We start from the raw sequence: 12471 nt of genomic DNA on the forward strand, positions 1-12471 counted from the left end.
TAAGTCGTATTCGAAAAAAATCTGTAAAAAGTTTTTAGGCTATAATATAAAAAGTGTCACTTTAAGTCAAGTGGTATATACATTTATCCAATGCAAAAGTTCTAACTTTGATAGCAAATATCTCTTTCACTAGGCGGCTAAGAATTTGAAAACTTAGCAATTCTCAAAGGCACGGTTATTTTTAACTACCCAAAATATATTTAGTATTTTCCTTATCTTTGATTTCCGTGGATGTCCATGCAAGTACCTAATTATATTTGCCAAAGCAGAAAAATCATGCATACCAGTGGTATCTCAGTCTCAGTGGCATCTACTGTCTATTTATCACCCTAGGGTGATGAAAACATCAAATTTGGATAATTAACTGATTTAAAAAAAAAATGTTTTTTGTTTGCTTAAAAAGTTTTATGTATCTGAAAATTGGTTTTCGCACTTTTGATATAATTAACGCAGTACGTATTTCAGCGTTTTTAAAAACTCTTGAGAGGAAAAAGAAGTACCTTAATTTGTTAATTCTTTACAGTATCTATGAGCTAGTAGCAACGTTTTTAGTGGAAATGATGGTGAAATAGGTGCTTGAAGATAGTGTTCGTGTTTCTTGTTTATTGGATTCTTGGAATTCGTTGATCCTCTTGATTTTTTAGGAATGTGAACAGATAGACGCTATAAGAATAGTATAGCTCGTAAGGGTAGTAAGTACATTGACTGAGTAAAACACGTGTAATTAAATAAAAGTTAGGCCAATCTAGTTTGTTATGAATTATCATGGGAAAATCTCTTTCAAAATAAATTCATTTAAGAGCTTCGTGTATCTACGATTATTTCAACTGAAAATTTTTTCATATATAAGTACTTAGACACACACATATTGAAATATTATTAAATGGACGGACCGATTTTGATGAAATTTTTTCTTGCGTGTTCAAGTAGATTCGATGATATAGATTTAGACTATTCGGTCCACTACAACTGTTTTTGAGGGTTCCACACCACAAAAATTTAATTTCATTAAATGGTGACAGCGCATATAAATCATATATTACTTTATAATACAACCATGTACTATCAATTTTTAATAGTATTGAGGTATTATTTATTATTATCCAGGTATTGTGAATAGGAGTTTATTAGAGCTATATGCGAGCGCAGCGAGCTTTATGGTCGAAGACTCCAGCCAAGCCAAAAGCCGAAGGTCAGGTCGTGGTTTGTCCAATAGAGGAATACAATTTGGATTAAGCGGGCAGGTTAAACATAGTATAGGTATTAATGAATTGGAGTTACGTTTCCACAGGACAACGTCTGACGGATCCGCTAGTTTTATATTTAAAAAAAAAATGTATGTTGAATTCATACTAAACGACTTTTTGAAAAGAGTCTGTTTACTAAGATTTTTAAATTATTTATTACAATGACAGTGTCTGAATATAAATTATGATTGACCTAACATGACATTACTATCTTCTTAAAACAAACCGATGGCCATTCGTATTACAAATAGCAAAAATTGTCTTTATAAATTACACCTTATTTCTAGCTACCTTTGTCTTTACAAATTACATCTTCTTTCTAGCTACCTTTGTCTTTATAAATTACACCTTCTTTCTAGCTACCTTTTACGTATAGATGTTTGATTGTTTCAAAAACTTCAACAGTCAAGATATGAAGTTATTGAAAAGTTCTTTAAGAATCTTTATAGATTCTTAAAGAACTTTAAGAATCTTAATAGGCGGTGGTAGGGGTGGTTTGAAAGTTGCCAGATATGAATTTAAAAAAAAGATTAAGTACAAATAAAAGTGTAATTAATAATAAAAATAATCTTACCTATAACATTTAATTCATAGAATCGACTTAAATGTGGTGTTGTGCTTATCTGACATTCATATACACCAGCATCTCGTTGTTGTGGATATTTAATTTGTAATATCCATTCATTTGAATTGAGCCCATTGATTGCACGAAATCGGTCATCTGATGTATACGTGTATCTACCCACTGTTAATAAATGGACATCACGATGACGAACCCAAGATACCTGCAAGATAACAGCAACAAACAAAACATTATACAACATATAATAATAACCATATCGTTGTACTATTATTCAATGTCTAAATAACATAAAATATTGAGTGGTCATACAAACTTGAAGAATTTTATCATAAATAACATTCTTATAGCTTCAATGTAAGTTTACTTTAAATCATCGTAATAGTAGTAATAGAAGTAGCAAGGTTTATTTTAAAATTTAATAAATAACTACATTTTTTTTTAAAATATATAGTAGCCTAAACTTTATCTATATAATTAATCTAATATCAAGAACTAAGACAGACTGTTGGGACAGGTAAAAATCACACTCAATTAGTTTTTAGAATGTTATCTATCTTTTGGTAACATGTTTATGACAATTCCTAGTTTGTCATTTTTCGTCATTTTTAACGTATACTCTGCGTCACAAAATTTGCACAGGTTTTACCATTCTAAGTGATATAACTATATGTACTGTTATTGTAATATCAATTAGAAAGGTAAAAACCGTGTTAATTTTGTGACGATGACTATACATGTAATTTTGATTGATGCAATGAACCTGTTGAGGCTCAATATGTACAATTTCATCAGTTTCACAATTATAATTTTATCAATTTCAGCCTCGTATTCAGTTGTTGTTTTTTTTGGCAAATTTCTATGACTATTAAATATTTCGCAATGAACCTAGAACGTTTTGGTTATAAAGCTCATCCCCGTGATCGTTTTACCGATTTGCATCCAAAATCTTACGAATATGATACCTAAAATATTCCATGCTGGACTTGGCAATCACTTTAAAGAAAAGTTTAAAGAAATAATTTTCGAATTTTTAGAACCAGGACATCTTGAGCCCTAAGTAACGATCTCAGATGCGGAAATATTTAGGAAACCATACTCGTAATCAGCGACCACAAAAACTGCTTACTAATAATTTTAAATACATTTTAATTAATAGTCTTATTGCAAATTTTTCAGAAGTATTCCCACTCCTTTAACTTGTATCTGGCTTGGCAGACTGTCGCCATTTTTAAAATCCCTGTTAACAAACGTCTACTATATCTATTTTTTTCTGAGCTTCTGCAGTTGTTTCTCTCGGACTATTTTGTAAAATATTAGACCACTTGATGTGTACAGTAATCAATATTTAAATGTAATATCTGACTGTTTGTTAGTATTGGTAAATATATTTGTACAGAAAGGCTTATCAAAAATATGTTGTAATCTTTTTAAAGTTAAACTGTATGTTTCAAGCAATAACTTAATTTTCGTAATCATCAAAGTTTTTTCGTAAGGGCGGAAATCAGGGCAAAACTTTTCTAAAACTATATAAGATAGAAGGTAGAAAATTATAGATATCTTCAAATATAGTGAGTCTTTGATTCTAATTTTATAGCAAACAAATCAAAAATTTGTTCGAAATAGAAAAATTTCGAAATGCCGAAATTTATTAAGTGAATTATTTATTTTTATTGTTAATACTGAATTTTCTTCGGAGTTAAACGATGATAAATATAGTTATCATCATTGTTAAAAATACGGTTTTATAAATTATATGTAAAAATTGTAGTAATACTAAAGAAAGAAGTAAATATCGGCAAATTACAATTTATGTTAAGTAATATCACAAAAAACAAGTAAAAACAAACTTGATTGAGTGAATTGTTGAAATGCCTTGTATAGAAAGTGTTGAAAATCAGTATTTACAATATTTTTTTATAAATTAAAAGAGTTTAAAAAACCAACACAATTATTTGGTTTCGAAAATTTTCGAAAGTATTTTCTAGAATTTTTTTGCGAGAATGATATACAAGACCACTAGTTGCAGCTACCTGGAAATTATCAACTCTCTATCATTCATTGTTTTGAAGAAAATGTTTTGTCCTAAGTTTCGTACTCACGGATAAACAGTGACGTTTAAAAAAATGTTTCAAACAAAAGTTGTTTAACTTTTTATAAGGGATATAATTTATATTTAAAGTTTTGTTATATCCCTAACGATTTACATAGGTCAAGACCCAATTGACCTACGTTGGTCATTTACGAACTTAGTCTAACTTTTAACGTCCTGAGATAGATGGACAGACGGACGGACATCCGGAAATGGACTAATTAGGTGATTTTATGAACACTTATACCAACATTTTTTTCGTAGCATTAATATTTTTAGGCTTTAGAAAAATCAATAAAAAACTTTTTTCAAATTTCTTTTTTCTCTTGAAAAGGCGCACATGTTTCTTTTCACGTTTTTTTTAATTTTCATTCTGTTTTTGTTTTTAATGTTACAATATTGGAAAGCATGACGCTTCAGCTATTTGTAGCAATAAATATCAAACGAAAATTATATTTTCGCTCAACGTTTGAGCGCCAGAACTTCCAATATTAGTTTTTATAAATTTTTCATTAAAATTGTGCGCAAGGGTATTAAAAGTTTTTAATCCTTGAAAATATTGATGTTACGAACAAAATTTTGGTACAGGTAAAATCACTTAATTAGTCCGTTTTCGGTTGTCTGCCCGCCTGTCTGTCAACACTATAACTCAAAAACGAAAAGAGATAGCAAGTTGAAATTTCTATAGCGTGCTAAGGACGTAAAAAGTAAGGTTGACTTCGTAAATGAGCAACATAGGTCAATTGGGTCTTGGGTCCGCAGGCCTCATCTTGTAACCCGTTAGAGACAGAACAAAAATAAAAAATGCTCCTTATAAAAAAATTAACAACATTTTTTCGTAAACACCACTGGTTACCCACAAGGGTGCAAATTTTTTAGTATATATTAGGTCATCAACACTAGCCTATACATGGTATTTCGACAATTAACTCAGTCGATTGTTTGTTTTCACTTGTTTAGTTTATTTTTTTTTTTGGGTATAATTTTGAGTGTATCCTCCTGTAGGTATATGTATTTTGACAGTAGTATATGATAAATTTATTTTGTGGTTTTGATAGTTGATAATAATATAATTTTATGACCATATAAATGAAGTTATTATAATAATAATGGTTGGTTATTCATGGCTATTAATAATATTATTAAAGGTTGGAAATATTATTTATAAGTGCTTAAAGCTAAAATATAACTAATACTGTTTGTTGTTGACATACATTCTACACCTTAACTATCCACGGATGTAGTAGTTTACTGCTGTTTGTCTGCAGTTGATTTCTATATTCATTCATTCAATGATATCATTTTCAGCTGGCGAAAAATTTCCTAAGGCTGTTTTAATAATTAAATCAATGAATGACAATTTTGTCAACAATGATTAAAACATTAAGGAAAATATGTAAATGAGAGGCAATATCAAATCATTTACAATTGAATTTCAAGTTATTATTCTAATTTTGATGCTGATCAAAGGCAAGTTAGTTTAATATACTGGGTGTAAAAAACAACCGGTACCTCGAAATTATTCAGAAAACATTAGTCTTGGGGAAAAAAGTTAAGTAGAAAAGTTGGAGTATTTAAAAAAGATGATGACCATGAACTTGACCGTGAAGTCTCTTTTTAAGGTTATTTTGTAACCATCATGAGAGTTTTAAATGGAAAAACTTGTTTTTGATACTGAAAATGAGTCTAGGGGTTACATTGAGCCTAAAGGTCTAGAAAATCAACTTCAAGGTAACTTATAAATTAATCACATATACATGTAAAATTCTACTAAGGGATGGCTTTAAAATGTTTATTTGTTCGATTTTTGTCCCGAGAGGTATCCAGCGAATAGGGACCTAACTGACTTCTTTCTTAATTGACAGACGACTAAAATTCAAAAAGGATTAAATAATAATGTATTGCATTTATAAATACCATAATTATATTATTAAGGAAGGATGAGATGAGATGTACATACATGGTATAAAGTAATAAAATTAAGACAGTTGGTCACAGTCTTAATAGTTCCATATGTAATATAACATATTCATTCTGGAAAAACCTCACTTAGAATGTAACCTACTAGTTCATATATATGCTGCACCAAAGTATATGTACGTTATATTTGATTACATTATCCTAACAGTTAGCGCCAACAAATAAATATACACTCAAGTGGGAAATATTTTCCATACGGATAAAATATTTGGTAAAATCAACAGTAAATAAATTGCACTTTATTTAACTATTGGAAACTACTGTTATTAAATCTTCTATATCGTAAATGAAGGATTTTTTAATCCAATTGGATATTAAATAACTAAGATATTTATTTTAAATGAAAGGATTCTGTTTAGTTCAGACAAATAATAACAATAATATTAATAATCTCTATATACTATAGATGCGAAAGTAAGCATGTTTGTTTGTTTGTTTGTTTGTTACGCTTTCACGCTTAAACTAGCGAATGGTTGTTAATGAAACTGTACAGCAATACAGCAATATAGCTGATATATCAGAATAACACATGAACTATAATTTATAAAGATATATTTAAAAAAAATAAAAAAATTTAATTTAATTTGACATTTGACATTACCATTGATTACAGATTCTATAAAAATAGTCAATATAAAATATTTCAAGGCTTCTCTGATATACTCAATGAATAATTACTATTATACATTTTAAAAAAATAATATATTTTAGCTGTGTAAAACAATCCCCACCAGATTTATTTTAGAGTGTTATAGAACAGGGATAAGCGGGAGCAAACTTTATCAATCTTTACTTTTAAACCCAGCGAAGCGGGTGGGTATCACTTTAGTTTTAAATAATGCAGGCTAATCGGAATGCGGGCAAAAAAACCAAAAAAATTTAATAATTTTAATTTTTTAAATGTATCATTTTGTCTTTATTTAGTTAAGACTTTTCCAAGCAACCAAAAATAAAAAATTATATCATTCAAGGTACTTCTATATCGAAGAAATGAAATTGATCCAAAAAGTTTGAAATTTTATAGATCAATTAATCATCCTTTTATACGCCTTTTGTATGAAAAATTCATACTGATTCTTTCTACAGTTAAGGGTAAATTAACTATATCAAAGTCAGTGTTTTAACAAAAAAAAAGTCTTTAATTTTTATGAACAATTCTTAACTTCATGTTGCCCCAAAGTGGAAATGCGCCCTTATGTTAAATGGTATTTTTACTTGCTTGAGATAGTCTTACGATTCAATCAAATTAAACATGAATAGGGGTGGTGAACGTTGCATCAAATCAGGTATGTTTGTTTGTTTTGATAATATTTGTTTTTTTTGCAATGTAGAGGGAATGTTAAATCTATGTTTTTGACCTCAGCAAACCACTGGATCATGCCGAAAAATAAGAAAAAAATCGAAACTTGACCTTATTTCGGTTTGGGCTGATTTTGACCTGGAAAGTCTGGTTTTTAATAGAATTATAGTATTTTTTTTAAAGAAAATTAATTTGCAACAATTTGAGATCCAGCCGCTTTTTATAGGACCAATACTTTCGGAAATACAGCTTTTCAAATATTTTTTCAAGTCATACGATTTTTCGCAAAATTTCTTCTTGTAAACCGATAAAGATAGAACAAAAGTTTACATGTAAAAAATGTTCCTTATTAAAAATTATTGTTTGGAACATTTTTTCGTAAGCATCCTGTGAAGGCACAAATTAGGACAAAATTTTGGTGTCCATTTTCTCCAAAACTATAAACAAATGGGAAGCTGAAAATTGGCAGGCAGTTTCAACAAGTTGTCTTGTGAAAAATTTTGGAAAAACAAAATATAATTCTAGAAAGTACTTTTACGAAAATTTTCGAAATTTCCGAAAACCAGCGATGTTTTTCCCAAATATTTCAAACAAAAGTTATTTTTTATGAGAAATATTTTTTACATTATAACTTTTGTTCTATCGTTAACGGTTTATAAGATGAAATTTTGCGTAAAATCGTATAGCTTAAAAAAATTGGCAATATTTGAAAAGCTGTATCATCCAAACTGATGGTCCTATTAAAACCGGTTTTATCTCAAATTGTTCAAAATTTAAACTTTTTTAAAAATAAATAAAATTTTTGAGAAAAAACCAGTTCTTCCGAGTCAAAATCGGCAAAAACTGAAGTAAGGTCTTTTTTTTTTAAATTTTCGGCATGGTCCGATCGTCTGCCGACGTCGAAAACTTGGATTTAACAATGCCTCTATATTGCAAACAACATATCAAGCAAAAATACCTTATTTGATGTAGGGTTCAATGTTTAATTGAATTAATTAATGACAAAACGTTGCATTTAAAAAAAATAGTTTAAATATATTGTGTTTTTTATGCGAATTTCTCTTAACCTGCATTATTTATTGTGTATTATATCAGTTGCACAGACATTAATATGTTTAGGACCATTATTAAGGTTGTTGCCGTGGTACAATATATATATAAATATTATGGAATATGCGCGCTGTAAAAGTATACGAGCTTGTAGCTAAGTGATGCATAATATTTAAGCAAACAACATACACAATATTCATGTGTACGTATGCAACACCAATCCTAACACTCTTCTGTCTGACTCGCTACTACTTCTTTCTGCCTGACTCCCTACTATGTATACTTGCTTATAAATTGTTGAACTTTAAACCATTTTTTAAAAATAACTAGACGGTCAAAAATTTTTATGTATTTTTTTTTTTAGAATCGAAACAAATCAATTAATAGACTGTTAGTTTTTGGAAAATATCTGACAGTTAGTTTGTTTTTTATAAATTAATAACTGATGCAAAAGTATAAAGAGTGTATACCATACATGTTAAATATCGAACTTTTAATTAAATTTATCTCGGATTCTAGACGGTCAATCAGATTAAAATTTTATGGGTAATTGTATAATCATGTCTTTTGTAAGTAAACAAAAATTTAGAATTTTCTGACGCTACTCAAATATCGCGACAACAACCTTAATAAACATTTACTGTATAAAACTGTATGTGACTATAGTTAGATTAGACTAAAACTCTATATGGCTTGATCATAAATCAATATTAACAAATTTACAATCAAAACAAAAACATTGAAATGCACTTCACTAATAACCAATTTAAACTTGCTAATTATTTATATACATATATTATATAATATCATATAATAAGTTTAAATAGTTTTACAAGCTTTCAAGCAATCAGATTACGTAACGTATGTATTTTCATACGTTCACTATGAAATATGTATAAACTATTTAATGTGCAAACAAATGAACACAGAGTTTGAAAAATATTGTAGAAAAATTGTAGCCATTCTTCCAAAGCTTGAAACAGACCGATTTCAATTTGCCTTCTCATCGTTACGATATTCATAGTTATATTTTCTAAAAAAATTTGACCCCACAGCTGAAATCATACATCAACACTTTATATTCCAAGGATGAAAAGAACTATCTAACATATTTTCCATTTAAGCCAAAGAAGGCCAAGCTCACACGTATATTACTGTTTTAAAATTTAGATTCGAAACTAGTTGCAAACCCGTTCGTAACTAAAATGTAACCACTGAAAATATGATGCAACCGATTCACAGTGGAGTATTTATATCAAATTTCCGAAATTTCCGAACAAAAGCTTTGCATTGAAAGTTCATCAACAGGTCACTTCAGCTACCTTAACCTCGCCCCCCGTCTGTTTTGTAAGCCTAAATCTACTTGCTCTTACGGATGTATGTTATTATTGTTTTCGCTCTTGATTTACCGTGTCATTCAATTTACGTTTACTGTGTTTTATAGTGCAATTAAGTAAGGATTTTTATTTATTTTGAAGACGAAGGTTTGTGCCTTATTTATTAGTATTTAATGTTAATATTTCTATTAATATAATTAAATATTTGTGTTTCATATTTGGTGTTAAAAAAGTTAACTTTTTTTCTTTAAATTTATCAAATTCAAAGCTATTTTTTATGTGCCCTCTTTTCCGCGGTTAAGTATTCTATAACATGTTATCAATTAAGTCATTTGGAATTGTATAGTAACGTAAACTGGTCGGGTAAGCTGGATTGAATTTGCGAACGCATACTTTATTCAGGATGTTACCAACTACGCTACATTACAAAGCTATTCCATTTCCAAATTAACAGTAGAATTTAAGTGAAAACCTAATTGAGAAATTATTTTTTGTTAACACTTTCATTCTCTTACAAACGTTTCAAAATTTGTTAGTATATTAAATACAATTTTGTATGTAAAATTGTTTGTTTTATTTATGTAAGGTATGCAAATCTATTTGAATAAACAGATTGACAAAATCAATTTTAATAAAATATAATGTAATTAGAATTGACAATATAAATGAATATTGGTAAATTTCAACAAATTTTAGAATGTGTTCGAAATTTAATTAATGTGACATCAATATAAAGGATGATTATTTTAAAACCAAATGCGGTGTTTACTTTTTATACTGGTACGCCTAAATTGTCCAACAGTGTTTAACTATGTTTTTTTTAAATGGAACAGTATGTTTTATAGTAGATATTATATTAATTATTTGACTCAAAAAAGTAACTTTTCCCTCCATATTCTCAATTTTCATTCCCTTTACGCCTTTTAAGGAAAAGAACTGTTAGAAAAGTATGGGAGCAAAGTTTTTTAGATAAAAATTGTTTGTTTTCCGATAAATAATAAGAATCTGTAAAAAAAATTATTGCTGATTAATAATTTTTTGAGTGAAAACTTTTGACCTGAAAATATCTGATAATCATGAACCAAAATTTGAGGGTTTTTTTCGAATTACAGCTACTTTTTTGCGGTAAAAAGCAAGAATTTGTTACAAAAAAATATGCAGTTCCCTTTGAAAAAACAAAGTTGACCCCTGTTTGTCCTTAAATACGTCTTGAATAAAAATAAAAAAGGTCAGATATTTTTTGTTCCATTTTTTTATTTTTCTTTTTGTTTTTAACCCCGAGTTTGAAAAGTAATTTAATGCAGAGTGTTCTTTTCTATGTTTCATGTGCGAGTTTAGGGTTCCATACCCGAAACATTTGTCGAGGGTTTTCTTATTTTTGCAAATTTCACTTGTCTAAACAAGAATGACGCTTGACATTTCCGTAGTTTCTTAATAAATATTACAATTATTAAAATAACATTTACTAATACAGCTAAATAAAACAGTTTAATAAAATTTCAAATTCATCAAATCTTTGAAAAATCACATTCTGTTTGAGATAGTTTTCGCGTTTACACATTTTTCGAAAAATCTTGCAAGTGATCTTGAACTATTTGCATGCTTTTCATTTATAATACTGTTTGGTTCACTCGTACTTTTGTATCCTGAATTAGGCATTTCCTGCTCCTGCTGCTTCCTCATATCTATGCTTCTTACTCTCCGTTCCATTGCATAAGGCACAATTCTTTTTTTCCTCTCGGCCCCTAATATTGTTACAAGTTCATTCTCTTAAGCCAATCTTGCAACCAAACTGCAATCATTCTTTTTGTATAAACTTTTTAATTAATTAATATTTTACATTTGCTTTTTACATGGCTTCTTTCGTGTACAAATAAGCAGTTTGAGCATTATTGGGAAACCTTGAGGAACATTGCAGAAAAATTTGTTAGTGGAGGAAAGACGAAGAAGTTTAAACCATAGTGTTCTGTATACGAAGACAATAATTGCCGACTTTATCTTTTGAAAGCTCACTAGCTTTAGTAAAAGAGACGATACCTTTGAGCGAATAAGTAGCACTAATGGGGTTGAAAGATGTGACATGACTTTTATTTTGCAACAACTTATGATCTAAAAAGAATTTTGAAAAATTCCAAAAATGACCGGTTTTAATTGAAATATCTATACATGTTTTAATTCAAAACCAATTTGAGGCATTCTGCCCTCGAAATAAATAATCAGGCGAATAAATAAATGGCGAAATTTGATAGTCATGTCGGCGGAGTAAATTGAACGTCAGGGTAAAAAATAATACAGAAAATAGAAATAATTGAAAAGAGTATTAGTAATTATTTTTCTTGGTATACATATGTTACATAGAAATACTCTAGAAACCATCCTACATATTCCGTAGTCTTACCACCGTTACAATATCCATAGTTATATTTTCTAACAAAATTTGTGAAGTATACATATGTTATTTAGAAATACTCTAGGAACTTGGTATCTTATATATTCCGTAGCCCATGGATAGTAAAGGTGATTTTTTGGGTTGGAAAATGATTGTTTTTTATTTTCATTGAATGCAAAAAAGATCTCTTGTGTGTTTACCAAAAATGAAATTGTATATTGCTAGGGATCGGTAATCTTTAGGTAAAATCTCGCGAGACCTTTTCTGCATGAGATGAGACAGTAAATCTAAAATAAAATCAGCTTTCCTATCAATCTTCCATACATATAAAATGCTTTGTCCTGAATGTACGACTGAAGGATCAACGTACAGCCTAAACTGCCGATCGTGGAGATCTGAAACTTGGAGAGTGTGTTCTTTGTATGGAACAACGTGATTCATTACAATCCCAACCGCTATTTCGAGTGTTATAGGAGAAGCATAAGAGCGACCAAGA

General features: G+C 29.0%; 1 protein-coding gene across 1 annotated transcript in view; it reads right to left on the reverse strand.

Moving 5' to 3' along the window:
* The window catches only part of LOC123292051 (zwei Ig domain protein zig-8-like), a gene marked incomplete at its 3' end in the record, with an annotated part of 153850 nt that overhangs the window by 41196 nt on the left and 100183 nt on the right, over nucleotides 1-12471 (reverse strand). The window contains exon 3 of the mRNA XM_044872563.1: nucleotides 1822-2032. Coding sequence (XP_044728498.1) covers nucleotides 1822-2032 — 211 coding nt within the window. The remainder of the gene's footprint in view (nucleotides 1-1821; nucleotides 2033-12471) is intronic.

The sequence above is a fragment of the Chrysoperla carnea genome, chromosome 1 (genome assembly GCF_905475395.1).
Source record: "Chrysoperla carnea chromosome 1, inChrCarn1.1, whole genome shotgun sequence".
Taxonomy (NCBI): Eukaryota; Metazoa; Arthropoda; class Insecta; order Neuroptera; family Chrysopidae; genus Chrysoperla; species Chrysoperla carnea.